The sequence below is a fragment of the Argopecten irradians genome, chromosome 12 (genome assembly GCF_041381155.1).
Source record: "Argopecten irradians isolate NY chromosome 12, Ai_NY, whole genome shotgun sequence".
Taxonomy (NCBI): Eukaryota; Metazoa; Mollusca; class Bivalvia; order Pectinida; family Pectinidae; genus Argopecten; species Argopecten irradians.
This window is the reverse complement of record NC_091145.1, coordinates 30801435-30826176: the sequence shown is the minus strand read 5'-3', so window position 1 is coordinate 30826176 and position 24742 is coordinate 30801435. Positions and strand designations below refer to the sequence as shown.

Below are 24742 nucleotides of genomic sequence, written 5' to 3'. Positions count from 1 at the left end.
GGGTTCTCCGGTGTATATCATAAATGACTATTAGAGGTAATGCTTTAGAAATTCCAAACTGTTTTATAATTAGTACCTAAGCAAAGTCCTGATAATCATCTTTATTTGACAGTCCCTATATACTGTTTATGTGTCAAATAGTGATCAACATAAAACGTACTTAGATTATGTAGTTTCGTAAAAACAAACGATTTGTTTTATCGTAATAAAACAAATGGTATAAACATGTTTACATCTAGATACAATAAGTTTACATTGACTTTAACATTCACGGGAACACCTTTTGTTGTTTGCACTGCAGGTATAGATCGTTAAAACTGTACCTGCTTCCCTCATTACAGTCTATTGTAAAAGGCGACTATTTGCAACTTTTCTATTCTTCCTTGCCGACTTTCTTCTTCCTGACGTCTCCTTGACAATGCCTCACTTTTGGCAATTAGTTATTCTTTCTTGAAAGGCTCTGAATTCTGTCTTCAGGCCGAGACCCACCAAAGTCTATAAAGTGGTAGTTTCTTCTCCTGTTTAACGAACATCATAATGAAGTTGGACGACTGGTTTGCCTGTTGTTAGTATAATGTGAGCGCTGTGATATGGGATTGTTAGGTGAGATAACACTGTGAAATGGGCAAGATTCTCAATACTACAAAGAACAAAACTCTCACTATTATAAAGAACAAGACTCTCACTATTACAAAGAGCCAAACGAACATCCTGCAGTTTTTAAACAAATCCTCACACGCAACACACTGCATACATGAGAGGCCCTTCCTTACATAACCCTGACTGTTACTTGGGGGTCCAACTGATCTAATAGGACTTATGTAATGCAATATTCTCTATCATGGCATGTTATGTACCTCCATTGCACATTCATCTGCAGTCTGCCCATTAATGTGAGATACCAGTGGTGATGGCTGGTTAAATGACATCTTGGCGTGAGTTGTCTGCTTGGAGTTGAAAATCTCTTCACGGATGGTTGTTAGGCGTACATGATTATTACTGTCCTGGTTACCGTTACACACTCTTTTCTGTATGAATAAAATTTGTTAAAATTTAAAAAATAGATCAAAAGACCAAGGAATTATAAGTGACAAAAAAAAATCAAAATTTCTTTTCATTATTTTCGAATTCGTTTCAGAATCGATTAAATGGTATTTTACATAGTAAACAAAAGCAGATTAATCAGTTAAAATAATAAATGTAAATGTATTAAAATATCGCTGACATCATTACTTGACATGTCGAACGACCCACTGACTAAGCTTACATTTTTTGCTTGCAAGCTGTACAATACATGTGCGCGTGATTAAAATATAGTGTAACACTAGTACTGCAATCAGATAATGTTCATATCGATCACAACCATGTGAACTTGGATATTAATTTTAAAACATATTACACGCAAGTTTACATACACATACGTAAACTGTCTACTATAAAGCATAGGAATATTTCAAACAAATCAGTTTACTGACCGGTGAAAAGTATTGAGAATCCACCAGTATGCGGTGCTGAACGTTCGCTGCTTGGTGACAGATTTCTTGATGCATAAACGGATACTTCCTTTTTCCCGCAGACGAAAACATGATGATGGTGAAATGAACGGATATACTGTTAGAATTGCATTCGAGCATCACTCTGACAGCTTTTCAGAACATTTTGGCCTAAAAACACCTGTTCATTGTTTATGTTTTTGATTTTGCGCGGAAATGAGCTACACGCATGCGTTAAAGGATATTCTAAATACGAAAAGGTGTTCGGAAATAACGTTCGTCTGATATAAGAAAATACCGTCTGACAAGGACATAAAACACACAAAACGGACATAGAATGTTAGATAGTACCTACATATATACTCCAATATAAATTATATTTAAATACACGTGTTAAATTACATATGAAAGCTCATCTTGATTCATGAGTATGAAAAAAATACACCACACCAATTTCGTTAACATGTTAGAGCTACTAGTACTGTACACGTCTTGCTGAAGATAAAAACCATATAAACCATTTATAAATGTAAAAACCTGATGTTACACTTTAATTCGTTACTTATAGACACTGTTGTTTTTCGTTTCCGTGTAATCCTTTCCATCACTTTTTTTAATTAGTTAGCTGTAATCACTTCCGGATGTTGTATCCATGATTTTCTACTTGCACATTCCGAGTACTTATAATGGTGCGTATATATTTTCGCCTCCTTGCACACACATATTTTCTGGGTGAGTATCCGTACGATTTATGTTGTTAATTTCTAATACACCAATAAATAGACAATTTTAATGGGTCATGCCAAATTATATTTTACAACCAATCAGCACACGTGTAACACGTTAACGTTAAATGTAGATAACGTTACATTTACAGTATAGTTCACGTTATCGTCATGATCATCGTCACATGTTACTGTGGGCCAACCCGCAGTAGAAGTATATAGATATATGTGCTAATCTTTAAAATTATTTGCACACGTAAATGTATTTTAGTTATGGTTTGGACATTTTAATCACAGATAGGAATATTAGAGATATATCATCCTTGATATTCTAGGGGTTCCGATCACTTACGATCTCTCCACCCCTGGACTATATCATAGTAAAATTCGAAGCAACAGAACAGGTAATTTAGTCATTTGATGTACATCAAATGAGCCGTATAACGGTACACTGTTGTTGACTGTGTTGCTTTGATATTGGGCGTCGCTCTCACTGTAGTCGTCAAAGGGAATCTTTGCTGCCCTGTGATTGGTCAAATGTTTTCCGCTGAGCTGCCTTCAATTTCACTATGAGATAGTCCAAGGATGTAGATATCATAAGTGATCGGAACCCCTGAAGTATCGAGGATGGGGATATATATAGGATGTACATGTACACTCCTCCCTCCTTTCCTACTTTAGATATATACTGTATACATGTCATATATTCATTTCTTATTGTTTATGCGAAAAAATGCATGTACATGTACTATATTTCACTCAACAAATGCCCTGAGCACATAAGAATTAAATAGATAGGGGAATTTAATAAAACCAAATCTAGATAAAGAATTTATCTTGAAATTATTGCAAACAGTGAACCTTATCAATCAAATAAGAAAATAAATCAAACATTCACTCTGCGTATAAGTTGAGGTAAAGATAATTTAAATTGCATTCATGGTATATTAAGAGGCCTCAACAAGGACAAGGACAAGAGGCGCTTATGATTAGTGGGTCTACTAGGTACTACATCATAAATACATGGAAATATTTATATAAAAAGATAATTTCACACAATTAGGTCTTGGGGAATTGAAGTACATGTACATATATGTCAATCAACATCATTCCAATCTTGTATGGTACAGGGAAAGAATGTGAGTGTTTATGAGAGTCTGTCCTACATTATATTTATATTTACGTTATATAATATTTAAAAATATAAAGGACATCTTGCAATTAATCTTACATCTACATATATTTGTATTTATCATATTCTTTCAGTTCCAATGGCCCTGATTCTGGGCCTGAGTCTGAGTCAAAATATGTCCTAGCTAGCTTTCTATCTAATTATTTTTTTAATGTGCACAACAATAAAAAATAGGACCCTCTGGTGCTTATATTATATTTTCATGTTTTTCAGGTTTTGAGGAACAAATGTTACCCTTGAGTGAAGTAACAACTAACTTTGTTGTACATATCTAGAAGATGTACTGGTGTAAATGTATGCCACTGATAAACTTCAGACCATTTTACCTCCATATAACACTATACAAAAGTATACTGTATGTAAACCTATTCTAAAGCATCTCAACCTGATATAAATGTAGTAAGGGCATTCCAGAAATATAACAAATTGTGACTGACATGGCCAGAATTCAATGGAAGATCTGGGAGCTTCCTTGGAGACTCAAAAGAATCATGGTGATGTTTATTTCCTGGATAAAGCTTCTTCATTTGACATTGTATTACAACCACTTCACATCATTTTCTGTAGCTCTGGAAACATCTCTTGAACCAATCTTTTGGTTTGTAGATAAATTTGCCAAGTACTTAGGACCGGTAAGTATTGATTTGTAATTAATGATATTATAAATTATGGAACCAGTGACAATGTTATGTGTGAAGGTTCAATGACAAGTACAAAGTGTAAACCTTCACCAGTCACATGAACAGGCAGCATTAGTAGCCAAACTAGTAGTCTTTGAAATGAAAGTCAAAGATCAATGCTCATTGATAACTTTGGGCACTGCTCAGAATACAACACTAATTGTGCTTTAGCATTGTAATTGGTGGAAATGACTCAATCTCAATATTCTTTCCTTACCTTTAATTTGTGTGATGAAGATGACAGGGTGCACATGCTACTAGTCACTGGAATGTCACACATAAAATGATTACTGGTTGTAATTTTGTAACATTCAATATCATTACTATACAGTGCCAAACTATCCGCCCTGAGGAAAATGTTTAGAAAAAATAACACAGTATGTTAACAAAGCACTTGAAAATTGCATTATATATATAATAAAAGGTACTTGATAAATCTGCAGAGATGATGTTATTAGCTATTGCATTTACTCTGTATTGGTTGTAAACTGTAATAAGGAGGTAGGAAAAAGCTGGAATGAAGAAGAACCACAGACCATGATCATGACCTAGCTGTGAGGTCTTGTAACCATCTGGTTAGGATGGCTTAGTGGTTAAGTTGTATCAATAAACTAGATTATTCCACATCTGGGTCTAAAACCCACATTGAGCAGTGTACAAGACAAGCACTGACTGTAGGTTGATGGGTTTTCTCAGAGTACTGCAGCTTTCCTCCATAGTATATGTGCATGTAAGTTTGTAAAACATTTGGTTCAAATTACTTATATCAACATGTGTTAAAAATGTACTGATCAGAACAATTAACATGTGATACTGAGATAATCAAAAGCTTCTTCCAAATATTACTTAATCTTCCATTGAATGCTGTTTCAGATTTTTATGACAATGGTGATCTTCCTGACCACATCTGTAGTAGCTATATTCTATACCTGTTTACTCCCCCACGTGTACGCCCAGAGTACAAGTCGTACCATATTCCACCTGGTGTTTGGTCACTGGCTACTTATAAACATTGTCTTTAACTATATCATGGCTGCCTTTACCAACCCTGGAACTCCACCTATGGTTAGTAAATAGTTCATTTTAACACATGTCATAGGTAAATATCATTTTTTAATAATTTTTAATAATGTAATTTTTAATGTACATACAAAAAATGTACACATTTTAATGGTAATAATATTTTACTGCTTTTTGCGTTAATCTATTTTGATTGCAAGTACAGTTATAACTTGTTTAATTGGCCCTTGATTAATCTGGATTCATCTCTATTTCAGCATAATTGCAAGGCATTTCCTTCTTTATTTATATAATTGAAACCTGTTTAATCCAGAAACCTGTTCAAATAATGTAAACGTGGAAATCAACGTGAGGGGGAAATTTACGCTGATTACACAAAGGTCGCTTGACCGCGAAAATTTTCCCCTTGCATAATGTTTTGTGTTGTTAAAAATTGAAATTAATAATTTTCACGAAAATAACAACACTGTGAAAGTTTTACTAATTGAAAATTAAAAAATCATGACAATGTCCATGTTTAAAGTATATATATAAATATACTGGTCCCGATGACATCCCGTTTAGACAAGTAACACTGTACATTTACATTGTATATCAACACATTGGTTTTGTGGATTCATTATTTCATATACTGTACTGTACATACTTCGTGGTATACAAACTCAATTACTGGTTCCCTGAAATTCCATAATGGAATCCGACCGGTCTAGTCTTGAACTTAAAAGAGCCTAAATTATGTCTTGATTGGTAAATCAATATTTGATTTTCGCAAGGTTCAGTTCCATTTGATAGCCATTTTAATAACCACCCTGTATGTTGTTTGTTATTTTCAATAGGAAGTTCCTGAGACCGTTTCTATCTGTAGGAAGTGTATCTCACCCAAACCTCCGCGCACACATCACTGTAGTGTTTGTGATCGGTGTATACTGAAGATGGATCATCATTGTCGTATCCTTCACAAGGCTTCACTGGTCTAAACTCCACTATAGCTCGATATTGATACGCTATCAAATAAGTCTTCCCCAGAGGAACATAAATCTTCATTTGTCATCCACAATTTTTTTATCTAAACTAAAAAGATCACTAATTTCTTTTAGCGATATGGACTTTTTTATGCCCGTATATACTTACAAAAGTAATGGCTTGAAGAAAGGCTTATCACAAATACAAAGTGTAACATATGTATGTCATAGATGGAGTCAAAATTCTCCTTTTTTATCTGAAATCAATAAAATAATCTGACAAAAAAATATTTTCTCTCTATACCTAATGCATGTCTATATTACTAGCTGTACATTTATTATTATAATTATCAGACTTTGAATATTCAAAGTATATTATATGTACATGTATAGTTGTTGCTTTCCATAACATTCAAGTACTAGAAACTTTATATGTAAGCATTGAATTTTGTAGATAAACTTCCTTAATCCTCACTTCAGCCTGGCTGAACAACTGTGTGGGGTTTTACACACATCGATTCTTCTTCCTTTTCTGCTGTTATATGTTCATTGGGGCATTATATGTTAGTTTTACTGGATATGATGTTTTTATCGAACATTTCTATGGTAAAACAGTGAGTATAGATTTATAAAGACAATTATATTATACTTGACCCACGTTTTGATAATCAACCCCTTGTGAATAATTATGATGTTTGAATATTTGATTTCCATCTGAATTATGTATTTAAACTGGCTTCTTGTTTTATTAACAGCCCTATCCCTTCCCAGCTGTTCTTTACCCATTAAACTTGGCCTATGATGTGATCAACAAAACATTATCAGTAAGTACATGTATGCTTAGAGTGGCAGAAACTTGCAATACAGAATATTTCACATTCCTTTTAGAAAGACATTTAGTAATAAGTCCTTAATTAGTTTTATTTGCCCTCTGTGGTGTAGAGTAGGTAGAGCACTTGAGGGGATGATACAGCCTTAAATTTGGATATCCCACGGCCCCCAAGAAATTTTGTTTCAATAATTGGTGAAAGGAATTTGTGACATAACCAAAATCATTTTTGCCTTCCCATACTCTTTCCAAATTCTTTTGAATATATTCCTGGATTGTGATTTACATTAATTTCAGTTGTTACTGACAATAGTGCATGCTTCTACATTTGTAGTTGTCTCCCTTTATCTACTTTATTATATCATAAGAAATTCCATTTATCATTGTAATGTACTTTATTTATATGTCAATAACATTTTCTAGTATACTTTAGCATATCATATCACTGAATCAATTACATTTAATACAACTATTTCTTTATTAATCACAGGTCATGATTTGATTTTGTAACAACAGTTTTGGCAACAAACATATACATTCATTGTACGTACTGTATTCCAAAAAGCTCACAATTCATAGACATACCGGTATCAGGGACTAGATTTGATTCTATTTATTATGAAGATGTAATCCAGCTTTCTGGAATAACAATCCAAAAGGTTTAAACTAGGGGCACATTCACAGGAACCTGGCACAATTTTTTTAAACTAACAGTATACATATATACATATTATATGATATATATATGTGTGTATACTGTTGGTTAAAAATTTTCGTGCCAGGTCCCTGTGGACACATTAGTGCTCGGATTATCAAGCGTGTTCTGTACTTATACATTTAAGATTTATATAATTGTAAATTTCAATTTTGTAGACAACTCCAACCGCTCAAAATAACTACAACTTGGAGGTGAGCCACGAGCATCAGAACTACCACCTGGCAGTGATATTTGAGTTCCTGGTGTGTTCAGCCGTGGCAATAGCTATCCTTGGTCTTATCCTGTGGCATTTCAGGATGATAAGTCGGGGTGAGACTAACATTGAGATTCACATCAACAAAAAGGAAAGGGAACGACTCAGAAAACAGGGAATAGTAAGTAAGGTTGTTTGTAACGATGGACCAAGTCCTCTATCAATTTAGATGTGTATCCGGGTATTCTTTGTGTATCTGTGCATTAGCTGTGTATCTGGGTATTAGAAGTGTATCTACCAGGTATGAGTTGTGTATCTACCAGGTATTAGTTTTGTATCTGGATATAAGTTGTGAATCAGTGTATAAGTTGTGTATCTGGGGAAATGTGTAACTGGGTATTAGTTGTATATGTGGGTTTTAGTTGTATATGTGGGTATTAGTTGTATATGTGGGTATTAGTTGTGTATCTGGGTATTAGATTTGTATCTGGGTATTATATGTGTATCTGGGTATTAGTTTTGTATCTGGTTATTAGTTGTGTATCTGGTTATTAGTTGTGTATCTTGGTATTAGTTGTGTATATGGGTGGTTGGTGTGTATCTTGGTATTAGTTGTGTATCTTGGTATTAGATGTGTATCTGGGTATTAGTTTTGTATCTGGTTATTAGTTGTGTATCTTGGTATTAGTTGTGTATATGGGTGGTTGGTGTGTATCTTGGTATTAGTTGTGTATCTTGGTATTAGATGTGTATCTGGGTATTAGTTTTGTATCTGGTTATTAGTTGTGTATCTTGGTATTAGTTGTGTATATGGGTGGTTGGTGTGTATCTTGGTATTAGTTGTGTATCTGGTTATTAGTTTTGTATCTGGTATTAGTTTTGTATCTGGTTATTAGTTTGTGTATCTTGGTATAGTTTGTGTATTGGGTATCTGGTTATTAGTTTTGTATCTGGTTATTAGTTTTGTATCTGGTTATTAGTTTTGTATCTGGTTATTAGTTTTGTATCTTGGTATAAGTTGTTTAACTAGTTATTAGTTTTGTATCTGGGTATAAGTTGTGTATCTGCATATTAGTTGTGTATCTAGGTAGTAGTTGTGTATCTTTATCTGCTAGGTAAAATATTTTGTTAAGTGTTTTGTAATGGAACGTTTCCCAAAAATTGAATATAGACTAGTTAAAACATACTTCCATGGATGATCGGTTGGTGTAGTGGTTAAGTCACTCGCCTTACTTCTAGCCGGCTGGGATTCGATCCCCAGGACTGATGTGAGAAGGTCAGGAGTCACCTATACGATTAGACCCTGGTCCTTGCGTGCTTTCATCCGGGCCATCGAAAGTGATTTGCATAAGTTGCATAACTTATTTCAGAATCGATGTAAAATAAATGAAGTTTAGATATATACTTCAATACTTATTATTGGTTATTATGTAATGTGTAACATGTATTTGTCCAACTTGATTAAGTTTGTATCAATAAGGAAGTTATCTCGATTGGAATTGAATTTCAAAAACGTTTTGTCATATACTTGTAGTCATGTATATGTCTAAAATGTTTATATATAATTTTATATGTACAGACTCATCAAATTTATTTCAGGCATTTAGAAATCCATACGATTTCGGCTTTATTGAAAATTGGAGGATTTTCTTTGGAATTGAAAAAGAACCGGCAGGTTGTAACATTATAGTTATATAGAGCACAACTGTAACAGATAATTTGACAAAGTCATTAATTATTACATATAGCCTGCCATCACATAAAGACTGACATATCATACAAAGTCTTAATTATTACATATAGCCTGCCATCACATATAGGACTGACACTGAACATCATACAAAGTCTTAATTATTACATATAGCCTGCCATCATATATAGGACTGACACTGAACATCATACAAATAGTCTTAATTATTACATATAGCCTGCCATCATATATAGGACTGACACTGAACATCATACAAAGTCTTAATTATTACATATAGCCTGCCATCATATATAGGACTGACACTGAACATCATACAAAGTCTTAATTATTACATATAGCCTGCCATCATAATATAGGACTGACACTGAACATCATACAAAGTCTTAATTATTACATATAGCCTGCCATCATATATAGGACTGACACTGAACATCATACAAAGTCTTAATTATTACATATAGCCTGCCATCATATATAGGACTGACACTGAACATCATACAAAGTCTTAATTATTACATATAGCCTGCCATCGTATATAGGACTGACACTGAACATCATACAAAGTCTGAATTATTACATATAGCCCACCATCATACTGAACATCATACAAAGTCTTAATTATTACATATAGCCTGCCATCATATATAGGACTGACACTGAACATCATACAAAGTCTTAATTATTACATATAGCCTGCCATCTATATAGGACTGACACTGAACATCATACAAAGTCTTAATTATTACATATAGCCTGCCATCATATAGGACTGACACTGAACATCATACAAAGTCTTAATTATTACATATAGCCTGCCATCATATATAGGACTGACACTGAACATCATACAAAGTCTTAATTATTACATATAGCCTGCCATCGTATATAGGACTGACACTGAACATCATACAAAGTCTTAATTATTACATATAGCCTGCCATCATATATAGGACTGACACTGAACATCATACAAAGTCTTAATTATTACATATAGCCTGCCATCATATATAGGACTGACACTGAACATCATACAAAGTCTTAATTATTACATATAGCCTGCCATCACATATAGGACTGACACTGAACATCATACAAAATGTCTTAATTATTACATATAGCCTGCCATCATATATAGGACTGACACTGAACATCATACAAAGTCTTAATTATTACATATAGCCTGCCATCATATATAGGACTGACACTGAACATCATACAAAGTCTTAATTATTACATATAGCCTGCCATCATATATAGGACTGACACTGAACATCATACAAAGTCTTAATTATTACATATAGCCTGTCATCACATATAGGACTGACACTGAACATCATACAAAGTCTTAATTATTACATATAGCCTGCCATCATATATAGGACTGACACTGAACATCATACAAAGTCTTAATTATTACATATAGCCTGCCATCATATATAGGACTGACACTGAACATCATACAAAGTCTTAATTATTACATATAGCCTGCCATCATATATAGGACTGACACTGAACATCATACAAAGTCTTAATTATTACATATAGCCTGCCATCATATATAGGACTGACACTGAACATCATACAAAGTCTTAATTATTACATATAGCCTGCCATCATATATAGGACTGACACTGAACATCATACAAAGTCTTAATTATTACATATAGCCTGCCATCACATATAGGACTGACACTGAACATCATACAAAGTCTTAATTATTACATATAGCCTGCCATCATATATAGGACTGACACTGAACATCATACAAAGTCTTAATTATTACATATAGCCTGCATCACATATAGGACTGACACTGAACATCATACAAAGTCTTAATTATTACATATAGCCTGCCATCACATATAGGACTGACTGACATCATACAATTTATTATTCAAGCTGCTCACATAAGGACTGACACTGAACATCATACAAAGTCTTAATTATTACATATAGCCTGCCATCACATATATAGGACTGACACTGAACATCATACAAAGTCTTAATTATTACATATAGCCTGCCATCACATATAGGACTGACACTGAACATCATACAAAGTCTTAATTATTACATATACATATATAGACGCACTGAACTCATACAAAGTCTTATATTACATATAGCCTGCCACTATATAGACTGACACTGAACATCATACAAAGTCTTAATTATTACATATAGCCTGCCATCATATATAGGACTGACACTGAACATCATACAAAGTCTTAATTATTACATATAGCCTGTCATCACATATAGGACTGACACTGAACATCATACAAAGTCTTAATTATTACATATAGCCTGTCATCATATATAGGACTGACACTGAACATCATACAAAGTCTTAATTATTACATATAGCCTGCCATCATATATAGGACTGACACTGAACATCATACAAAGTCTTAATTATTACATATAGCCTGTCATCATATATAGGACTGACACTGAACATCATACAAAGTCTTAATTATTACATATAGCCTGCCATCGTATATAGGACTGACACTGAACATCATACAAAGTCTTAATTATTACATATAGCCTGCCATCATATATAGGACTGACACTGAACATCATACAAAGTCTTAATTATTACATATAGCCTGCCATCATATATAGGACTGACACTGAACATCATACAAAGTCTTAATTATTACATATAGCCTGCCATGAAATCATACTTATATAGCTGATCTGATACTGAACATCATATACAAAGTCTTAATTATTACATATAGCCTGCCATCATATATAGGACTGACACTGAACATCATACAAAGTCTTAATTATTACATATAGCCTGCCATCATATATAGGACTGACACTGAACATCATACAAAGTCTTAATTATTACATATAGCCTGCCATCATATATAGGACTGATACTGAACATCATACAAAGTCTTAATTATTACATATAGCCTGCCATCATATATAGGACTGACACTGAACATCATACAAAGTCTTAATTATTACATATAGCCTGCCATCATATATAGGACTGACACTGAACATCATACAAAGTCTTAATTATTACATATAGCCTGCCATCATATATAGGACTGACACTGAACATCCTACAAAGTCTTAATTATTACATATAGCCTGCCATCACATATAGGACTGACACTGAACATCATACAAAGTCTTAATTATTACATATAGCCTGCCATCATATATAGGACTGACACTGAACATCATACAAAGTCTTAATTATTACATATAGCCTGCCATCATATATAGGACTGACACTGAACATCATACAAAGTCTTAATTATTACATATAGCCTGCCATCACATATATAGGACTGACACTGAACATCATACAAAGTCTTAATTATTACATATAGCCTGCCATCATATATAGGACTGACACTGAACATCATACAAAGTCTTAATTATTACATATAGCCTGCCATCACATATAGGACTGACACTGAACATCATACAAAGTCTTAATTATTACATATAGCCTGCCATCATATATAGGACTGACACTGAACATCATACAAAGTCTTAATTATTACATATAGCCTGCCATCATATATAGGACTGACACTGAACATCATACAAAGTCTTAATTATTACATATAGCCTGCCATCATATATAGGACTGACACTGAACATCATACAAAGTCTTAATTATTACATATAGCCTGCCATCACATATAGGACTGACACTGAACATCATACAAAGTCTTAATTATTACATATAGCCTGCCATCATATATAGGACTGACACTGAACATCATACAAAGTCTTAATTATTACATATAGCCTGCCATCATATATAGGACTGACACTGAACATCATACAAAGTCTTAATTATTACATATAGCCTGCCATCATATATAGGACTGACACTGAACATCATACAAAGTCTTAATTATTACATATAGCCTGCCATCATATATAGGACTGACACTGAACATCATACAAAGTCTTAATTATTACATATAGCCTGCCATCATATATAGGACTGACACTGAACATCATACAAAGTCTTAATTATTACATATAGCCTGCCATCATATATAGGACTGACACTGAACATCATACAAAGTCTTAATTATTACATATAGCCTGCCATCATATATAGGACTGACACTGAACATCATACAAAGTCTTAATTATTACATATAGCCTGCCATCATATATAGGACTGACACTGAACATCATACAAAGTCTTAATTATTACATATAGCCTGCCATCATATATAGGACTGACACTGAACATCATACAAAGTCTTAATTATTACATATAGCCTGCCATCATATATAGGACTGACACTGAACATACATACAAAGTCTTAATTATTACATATAGCCTGCCATCAATATATAGGACTGACACTGAACATCATACAAAGTCTTAATTATTACATATAGCCTGCCATCATATATATAGGACTGACACTGAACATCATACAAAGTCTTAATTATTACATATAGCCTGCCATCACATATAGGACTGACACTGAACATCATACAAAGTCTTAATTATTACATATAGCCTGCCATCGTATATAGGACTGACACTGAACATCATACAAAGTCTTAATTATTACATATAGCCTGCCATCATATATAGGACTGACACTGAACATCATACAAAGTCTTAATTATTACATATAGCCTGCCATCATATATAGGACTGACACTGAACATCATACAAAGTCTTAATTATTACATATAGCCTGCCATCATATATAGGACTGACACTGAACATCATACAAAGTCTTAATTATTACATATATTGCATCATATAGACTGACACTGAACATCATACAAAGTCTTAATTATTACATATACCTGCATCATAATAGGACTGACACTGAACATCATACAAAGTCTTAATTATTACATATAGCCTGCCATCACATATAGGACTGACACTGAACATCATACAAAGTCTTAATTATTACATATAGCCTGTCCATCATATATATAGGACTGACACTGAACATCATACAAAGTCTTAATTATTACATATAGCCTGTCATCATATATAGGACTGACACTGAACATCATACAAAGTCTTAATTATTACATATAGCCTGTCATCACATATAGGACTGACACTGAACATCATACAAAGTCTTAATTATTACATATAGCCTGCCATCATATATAGGACTGACACTGAACATCATACAAAGTCTTAATTATTACATATAGCCTGCCATCATATATAGGACTGACACTGAACATCATACAAAGTCTTAATTATTACATATAGCCTGCCATCATATATAGGACTGACACTGAACATCATACAAAGTCTTAATTATTACATATAGCCTGCCATCATATATAGGACTGACACTGAACATCATACAAAGTCTTAATTATTACATATAGCCTGCCATCATATATAGGACTGACACTGAACATCATACAAAGTCTTAATTATTACATATAGCCTGCATCATATATAGGACTGACACTGAACATCATACAAAGTCTTAATTATTACATATAGCCTGCCATCATATATAGGACTGACACTGAACATCATACAAAGTCTTAATTATTACATATAGCCTGCCATCATATATAGGACTGACACTGAACATCATACAAAGTCTTAATTATTACATATAGCCTGCCATCATATATAGGACTGACACTGAACATCATACAAAGTCTTAATTATTACATATAGCCTGTCATCATATATAGGACTGACACTGAACATCATACAAAGTCTTAATTATTACATATAGCCTGTCATCACATATAGGACTGACACTGAACATCATACAAAGTCTTAATTATTACATATAGCCTGCCATCACATATAGGACTGACACTGAACATCATACAAAGTCTTAATTATTACATATAGCCTGCCATCATATATAGGACTGACACTGAACATCATACAAAGTCTTAATTATTACATATAGCCTGTCATCACATATAGGACTGACACTGAACATCATACAAAGTCTTAATTATTACATATAGCCTGTCATCATATATAGGACTGACACTGAACATCATACAAAGTCTTAATTATTACATATAGCCTGTCATCATATATAGGACTGACACTGAACATCATACAAAGTCTTAATTATTACATATAGCCTGCCATCATATATAGGACTGACACTGAACATCATACAAAGTCTTAATTATTACATATAGCCTGTCATCACATATAGGACTGACACTGAACATCATACAAAGTCTTAATTATTACATATAGCCTGCCATCATATATAGGACTGACACTGAACATCATACAAAGTCTTAATTATTACATATAGCCTGCCATCACATATAGGACTGATACTGAACATCATACAAAGTCTTAATTATTACATATAGCCTGTCATCATATATAGGACTGACACTGAACATCATACAAAGTCTTAATTATTACATATAGCCTGCCATCATATATAGGACTGACACTGAACATCATACAAAGTCTTAATTATTACATATAGCCTGCCATCATATATAGGACTGACACTGAACATCATACAAAGTCTTAATTATTACATATAGCCTGTCATCATATATAGGACTGACACTGAACATCATACAAAGTCTTAATTATTACATATAGCCTGCCATCGTATATAGGACTGACACTGAACATCATACAAAGTCTTAATTATTACATATAGCCTGCCATCATATATAGGACTGACACTGAACATCATACAAAGTCTTAATTATTACATATAGCCTGTCATCATATATAGGACTGACACTGAACATCATACAAAGTCTTAATTATTACATATAGCCTGCCATCACATATAGGACTGACACTGAACATCATACAAAGTCTTAATTATTACATATAGCCTGCCATCATATATAGGACTGATACTGAACATCATACAAAGTCTTAATTATTACATATAGCCTGCCATCATATATAGGACTGACACTGAACATCATACAAAGTCTTAATTATTACATATAGCCTGTCATCATATATAGGACTGACACTGAACATCATACAAAGTCTTAATTATTACATATAGCCTGCCATCATATATAGGACTGACACTGAACATCATACAAAGTCTTATTATTATTACTCATATATAGCCTGCCATCATAAATATATAGGACTGACACTGAACATCATACAAAGTCTTAATTATTACATATAGCCTGCCATCATATATAGGACTGATACTGAACATCATACAAAGTCTTAATTATTACATATAGCCTGCATCACATATAGGACTGACACTGAACATCATACAAAGTCTTAATTATTACATATAGCCTGCCATCACATATAGGACTGACACTGAACATCATACAAAGTCTTAATTATAACATATAGCCTGCCATCATATATAGAACTGACACTGAACATCATACAAAGTCTTAATTATTACATATAGCCTGCCATCATATATAGAACTGACACTGAACATCCTATAAAGTCTTAATTATTACATATAGCCTGCCGTCATATATAGAACTGACACTGAACATCCTACAAAGTTACATGGAGACCTTTGTGGTAGTTATGTTGTTAATAGTGATAAATTTTACTCTAGAGGTATGAATACAATATTGTTGTCCAAAGAGAAAGAACTATTTGATTGTCTAGACAGTACGTGGTTATCAATTTAATATTTTGCTCATATCTCCTTGACAGGTCCTTCATTAGACACATACTGTTTCCCTCCAGCCATCCACCTACAGGGGACGGCCTGACATGGCCTCATGAGATATACCGCGGGGAAAAGCTCCTCCAACTTTTATGACATAAACTTGACTGAGGATTCCTTCATATTTGTCTCACTAATGTATTTAATAGCCCAGCACCTCCATCAAACATAAAATCTTTCTATTTTTGTTTTGGTTGGGTCAAGAATGTTTGTTAGCTATTTCTCGTGGGTATGGGTAGTAAAATTATTCTTTAGAGATGCAGGATAAAAAAGTGGAGATGAATGTACTTTGAAATACAGGATTGGCAACATAAATCTGAATAACGAATCTAGGGAAACTGAAATGGAGCAATACTCAAGTTTGAAACTTTTTTCCAAAGATTATTAACAGTGTACTGATATTGTACAGTATTCACTCACTTCATGTTTTGAATGACCTGCTCTAGAATCAGACTAACAGATCAGGAAAATAGTAATAAATAGAAACTGTATAGTTTGTTTAGATCAATAATGTGAGGTTCTTTTTCGTTTTAAGTTCAATTTCATCAAATTTTGCTTCAAAGTACATGTAGAAAATGGATTGAGCAACAGGGAGTGCCTGCATACATTAGTCCTCTGTAATTTTTTTTCATTGATGTTGGATAACGAATATCTACCCTGTCAATATGTAGTGAATAGTGAATATTTATAGATGAATATGAAGATTGTCCTCAGTCAGTTTATAGAGATATTTATATATTAACTGTTCTTGTGTATGGTTTAAATTGTAAGGTTCAAGGTATAAACGATTGATTGTGTTCATATGAAAGTATGTGTTAATTTGTCTTTTGAAAAGCAATTTACTTGACCATTTTGTATTTTACAGTCATAATTCAATCATATCAGGATTTTCAAACTTCCTTTACTTGCACTACACAAGCATTCCAAATCTTTAGCTCAAACAGCACGTGAGCTTATGCTGTAGTGTGACGTCTATTTGTCGTCAATTCCCTTTAAACAACTTTTTCTCTAAAAGTTGAAAGCCTAGAAACAGTATGTAACAGAAGTAAAAGTAATTGATTAGATTCAAGTTTGTATTAAGAAATTGGAATCAGATATTGGGCTTATAGCATGCTGAGATAAAGGGCTACCATGTTTGTTTAAATGAATGACCTTTACCAATATAAAATGAACATTCAAGGTCACAGGTCAAATAGGCTCAAATTTTCTTGTCAATAACTGAAAACCTAGACCCTGATATTTATAAGGCTTGTGACATGTTCGGACAAAGGGCTACAAATTAAAGTTTGTTTAAATGAATGACTATGGACTCTATTTCAGGTCACAGGGGTCTAATAGGCCTAATACGTACTTTTTAAATGACTTCTTATTAATACATGTAACTAAGGGGCCTAGAGACCTGTTATTGGTTCTGTAGCTTGCTGTGATGAAGGACTACCAAGTGGTTCCTTCTTTAAAACAATAACTCCAGACAATGTTTACGTAGACTATGTAATTGACTCTTCCGTCTTTATAAAAATCATGCACCAAGATTACCAGGTAGTAGGTGAGCGATTCAGGCCCATTAGACCCTTGTTTTCTATATATGAATATTAGAACTTGTATGTTGTGGCAATAATATTTTTTATGGGTTACCAAGTGCGAAATTGGAAGCATTTATTAGATATTTAAGATTTGAGAGGTATATTAATATACAGCTTGCTAAAATCAATGTAATTTTTAAAAGTTCTCTTCCTGAACGTTTCTGGAGAATTTTGGAATTATTATATACTAGTGATTTAGAAGTTTACCAACAAGTGGCTGTTGTTTACCATGTTTGTCAGCCTTGAAATAGTTTTTGAAAAGTCACAAGTTTTAACTTCTAACGAGAATTCAGATAATCATGATAAATAACAATCACACGTTGGGGAACTTGTTTATCCCATAAATTTAACTCTATCTTTGCTCTATAACATTTAGTGCCCTAATAGAGAGGAAATATTCTGCTGTTAATTCTTTGAATAATAATAATAATTGTGAATGCATTGTAGAAAAGCATTATACAATGTTGTCCAAAGTTAAAAGCCAATCAGAATCAAGATAGGTTTGAAATGACCAATGAGAGGCATTTTAGGTGTTAAAACATTGGTGTATGTAAACATATAAACAATAATCTATTTTTATGGAGTTTATCACATGATTGTGTCATTGTGAAACATACACAGTTATGGGATATCATGCTCAGTCCACATAGGCTTCCCTAATTGCATTGATATGATGCAGCTGGTGTATGTAAACTTTCAATTATTATGGTAATTGTATGTACAGTATATATTGGTTACAATGTTCTAACCTGTTTAATTACATTAATATAGATATGTAGGTCATTATATGCTGATAATAATCATTTGTCCTATAGCATATTAAGCTGTTATCATATATTATTATTTTTCCCTGCCGTACACAGGCAAACTACATGTATCTTCAAGTCATTTTCACCCCAAAAATGTCCTGAAATTGAGGTCAATTAATGATGCCTTGAAACAAATCTGAAATTGAAGTCAAATTTCTGAGGATATGTTGTGCTCTTTTCAGGCATTAAATACTTGAGCTTTATATGGTCGCTTCGTGCTGAGAGTTTCACACTAACAATGCCAAAAACACACAAAAACGGTAGTCTTATGATAGAATTTTATTATCTGGATACTGTCACACAATACTTTTACTGCTCTTGTGCATCTCGTTTTCTTATTTCCCTGTAAAATATAATTTACATATTTATAAATATATGTACTACAAAGATAGAATACTATTGGTTTTACTATATACATAATACATGTATATATGTCACTTGTAATTATCGGACAATTAATGGCTTCGCATTACCATAATTTACTTATGAAAAGAAAATTTTAAAAGTGGCGAACAACACATCCCTCTTAATGGGATCTTATTTTTTAAATTGGAAATGAATTATCATATTCTTGAGCCATTCATCGTTTGTCGGTTTTAATAAATTAAAGTGAACTCGATGTCATTTTACACAATATATTGCTTGATAAATGCTTATTTGACAGTATATTTACCTTAATTGACAAGCAGTCAAATGCTCGATCTTTCCACCAGATCTTCGCATACACTCTCTCATTTTCATTTTATACCTGTCAATGAAAAAAAAGGAATGTTTTTTTCAATATCTAGTCCGCTTAATGTAATATTTGCATGATGACACATTTTTTTACTGTATATGTGCTAATATTCTTGGTGTTTCAGTTTCACTAAATGTGAGGATTCTCCAAACTTCGCGAAATTTAATACATTGCGAACAACCTCAAAAATCCTGGTTTTGCATGTATATTTAAAGGTTGCAAAATTGATTTGCGAAATAAACCTTCGCGAATATGTTCCGGACGAAAAGTCACGAACTTTAATAAAATGTATACACTCTTTTACTGCTTTTGTACATATGTTTTCTGCTTTTGGCGCTCGCAAATGTAATACTATATACTGGTACTATAAAATGTTATTATATTTGTTTTGTTTTTCAATATAGATTATATGTATTATTTTTTACTTGTTATTATCGAACAGTGAAGCTTACGTTGATTTAGAAATGAAAAAATATATATAAATATGAAAAACATATATCTCATAATTGTATCTTATTCGTGTTCTTAGAAATTAATGATTATATACTGGAGCCATTCAACATTTGCCAGTTTCAAGATTATTGAAATCAGTTCAACGCCTTTTCAAACAAGCTATGCCTGATCAATGATAATTTCACTGCAGATTTACCTCATACATTTCGGGAAACACGGTGGTTCCAGCTTCATTTGAAAACATCGGTTCCAACACCATTCTACATAATTGTAAGACAAGTACCTATAAAATGAAAAGCTGTTCTTGTTATGGAATCTTACAACAATTAATATAAAACAATAATTCGCGACATTTTAATAACTTAACATTTATAGGGAGACTTCATACCACTGTTTGACATTTATAAGAGGAATATATACATTAACCGTAGGTGATCATCAACCTTCAAATATTCGTTGCGACAAAGATTCGTTACCTGAAAACATACTGCATGTATCTCAAGTGAAATAATATGCGTAATCCAATGATAAAGATAAGCAATTAAAATGATGTTAAATATTTCTTCATGTTTTCCTCATGTGGTCTCGGAGATTAAATTTTCACATGTATTGAAGTGTACTGCGTGAAATTTAATGTAGCGATCGCCGAAGCAAAAGGTCCTCTATATTTCATAACCCCCGTACCCACAGGAGGTAATTGATATACATGTACTTGTTTCATATATCATCATATCATCACACATAATCCTTGTACCTTGTACACTTCTATAGGCAGTGGCGTCGCTAACAGGAAATAAATGAATACGCAAATAAAGGGTATCCCCTGGAAAAATATTATGGTAAAGATTTTACGAGCGCCGAAGGCGCGAGATTTTGGTGTTAGGGGTTCCGGGGGGACTCCCTTATAACAAAATTTTACGAATTAAAATGGCAGAGATGAGTTTTACGACGCATTTTGTTGAATTTGCCAGCGCCGAAGGCGCGGGATTTTGGTGTTTGGTGTTTGGGCGGGGGGTCCGGTGGTCTCCCCCCGAAAACAAATATTATGATTTAGAATGGCTGACATGAGTTTTACGATGCTTTCCTTGAATTTGCGCGCGCCGAAGGCGATAGATTTTTGTGTTAGGGGGTCTCCCTCCTCGGGGAAAAATAAGATTTAGAATGGCTGACATGAGTTTTACGACGCATTTGATGAATTTGCGAGTACCGAAGGCGTGAGATTTTGTTGTTTTGGGGGTCCTAAGTTGTCCCCGGGAAAAATGTATTTTGATGCGCAAGATTTTGTTGTTAGGGGGCTACGGGGGTCTTCCCGAGAAAAAATATTACGATTTGAAATGGCTGAGATGAGTTTTATAATGTATTTTGGTGATTTTAAAGCGTTCCTTACACGGTAATTTTTCGATTTAAAGTTACCTGCATTTAGAAATGATAATTGTGAGTTCGTCATACATTACCATGCTCGATCTGATCAACCCAAAACCATCGGCACATTGTTGTGTAATGCAAAATAATAATGAATTGAAGACATATAAACAAATTAACCTTTTAAGAAGCATTTTTTAAAATAGTATAATCCCTTGATGGACATTTTTAGTCTAGTTCGTGTGTATTGAATTTTCATTATCTAAGGTTTGAACATGATGTTCTTGAACGTTTTAGGAAACGCGCCGCACAGCGGAAAATTTTCTAAAATGAAGTACAAAAATGTGCATGAGGACCCTTTTTTCTTTCAAACTGGCTTCTTTATATCTTCTGTAAATCTTTATTTTGCAGCCACTAAATCTCATGAATATATTTTGCACTCGAAATACACTGGTTTACATGGATACAACCACGCAGTGTGGTCAGTTGTCCAGTCTGTCCAGCTATATTGTTGCGTTAATTGATCTCCATCTTTGGGATTTTCTTTACGAAGTCTTGATGATAAAGTGGATAATGTTTGTATATCCGTCAATTATTATGATAATAAATGCCATTTTGATAAATTACATCATTCAGTTCCAGAATAATTTAGAATTGTATTGTGAACTGAAGCCGGAGTCTTGAATTGGCATTATTTTATTATTGATAATAGAATAAGATATCGTACATATCCTGATAGATATTTTACATGTGTCGATTTCAGGATAATGTCCGATTGGTTTTAATTTTCCAGTCAAGTGATCTATTATCTTTATACAACCTTCCTCCTCTTAAATATAGAACGAGACACTTTCAAACATAACTCACCCTCGAGCTCCAGAGTTAACCCCTGTAATGTCTCCTGAAAAAATACACTCAAGAGTAATTACACACAGTATCATCATTGACTATAAAAAATAAATGCTATGAGTGCCGTTGGCGAATCTAATGAGATATAAACAGATATATTTCTTGCAATGTTTACTACCATTCAACCGAAATGGTACTCTTTAGTTGTTTTTACATCCATTATTTCACAGCATACGAAAACACATCGTCCTTGACCCACGGTTGATTGCACTAGACTTCGCTACACTAGTACTTATCACAAGTGTAGCATTCGCGTAGTGTATTGCAATCAACCGTGGGTCACTGACGATGACGAAAATAAAATATGAAGCATATAATATATGTAAGTTCTTATGACAATCCTCGTACCAGCCAATTCATTGATTTGATCGCGAAATTCCGTCGATGAAGTAAATTAATTGTTACGTCAATAGTTTGTGCGCGAAGACGACGTCGTATTTTTGTAAAGAAATATGACGTTATGCTCACAAAAATACGACTTAATAATACAATTGTCTTATGAGTAAACGTATTTTCATAGCACTACGCGTTTTATCACAAATATTCCTTGTGATATTCTACAGCTTGAATATATATTTTAGTACTGCAGAACAACTTTTTTTGCGTGCGATTGTGTATTTCATGGCCAGGCAGAAATCGCTAGAAATAAAATTTAGGAGATTTACAGTAGTTTGTGACTCATCGAAATGAAAGCGCATGATGGCAGTGGACAACGGATTGTGATATGTTTACTTACCTCCGAGGTCTTTGGACGCTACCATTGAAATGGCAACAAGCAGCAACACAAGAATACACCTATTCATCTTTAAAGTAAACGCTACACCGCTGACGTTGTATGGAGTCAATGTTGAATAGCTCTTCGGATGAGGAGTGAAGAAAGCGACCAATTTATAGAAAAGAGATCAACAACCTGTCACCAGGTGAGACAAGATGGCATGCATTTATTGCCTGATAAAATTATATAGTTAAATACCGTTGGGTAGTTATTGGTTTGTCATAGTTACAACACATTGCACCATATCCGAAGAATGATGTATTCTATATGTCTCCTGTCATTATTTATCATTAGGCAAACGGACATATATTTTTTGTTCCTTCACGGCTAATGAGTGATCGGGTAGTGAAGTGGTTAAGTCACTCGCCTTTCTTCTAGCTAGTTTACCGTTGTTGAAAAACAAAAAGAATAAAGCAAAAAATCATCACTAGGAATCCTGTATAATACCATGTATTAATTATTATTTTCTTCCACTCGGCAATTCTTTATTTCTATTAGAGAGTTCTGCATGGACTGTAACCAAATTTGGCTAGAAACATCCTTGGAGTAAGGGCACAGAGTTTGTATAAATTTTGGCTCTGACCCCTTGGGGCAGGAGGGGCCTGGCTCAATAGGGGAAATAGAGGTAAATCCTTTTTAATCGCTACTAGTCATTGTGTTATGCATGGAATGTAACCAAAATTGGCCAGAAACATCCTTGGAGGGAGGGGAACAGAGTTTGTATACATTTTGGCACTGACCCCTCGGAGGCAGAAGGGGCGGGGCCCAATAGGGGAAACCGAGATAAATCCTTTAAATCGGTACATGTCATAGAGTTCTGCATGGAATGTAATCAAATTTGGCCAGAATTATCCCTTGGGGAAGGGGAACATAGCAAATTTTGGCTCTGACCCCTTGGTGACAGGAGGGGCGGGGCCTATTGGGGGAA

At 33.6% G+C, this 24742-nt stretch overlaps 1 protein-coding gene and 1 long non-coding RNA gene across 2 annotated transcripts; one reads left to right on the top strand and one right to left on the bottom strand.

Moving 5' to 3' along the window:
* The first annotated feature begins 2118 nt into the window (after window positions 1–2118).
* Window positions 2119–20756, top strand: LOC138336950 (palmitoyltransferase ZDHHC16B-like). Its single transcript, XM_069286589.1, has 9 exons — window positions 2119–2182; window positions 3624–4042; window positions 4964–5155; window positions 5947–6058; window positions 6553–6686; window positions 6828–6896; window positions 7775–7993; window positions 9412–9495; window positions 17173–20756. The coding sequence occupies exons 2-9, from the start codon at window positions 3848–3850 to the stop codon at window positions 17281–17283; spliced, it is 1116 nt and encodes a 371-aa protein (XP_069142690.1). The 5' UTR covers window positions 2119–2182; window positions 3624–3847; the 3' UTR covers window positions 17284–20756.
* LOC138336951 (uncharacterized) lies at window positions 19844–23081 on the bottom strand. Its single transcript, XR_011210490.1, has 4 exons — window positions 22998–23081; window positions 20965–21051; window positions 20253–20327; window positions 19844–19922 (listed from the first exon to the last, which is right to left on the bottom strand). It is a non-coding gene; the product is annotated as an uncharacterized lncRNA (long non-coding RNA).
* Between the last annotated feature and the right edge of the window lie 1661 nt (window positions 23082–24742).

Coding starts and splice junctions, on each gene's coding strand:
- LOC138336950 (XM_069286589.1), top strand. CDS start 3,848: ATGGCCAGAATTCAATGGAAGATCTGGGAGCTTCCTTGGAGACTCAAA. Junction 6,059..6,552: donor GAAGATGGATCATCATTGTC/GTATCCTTCACA, acceptor TCCTCACTTCAG/CCTGGCTGAACAACTGTGTG. Junction 6,897..7,774: donor TGATCAACAAAACATTATCA/GTAAGTACATGT, acceptor TCAATTTTGTAG/ACAACTCCAACCGCTCAAAA.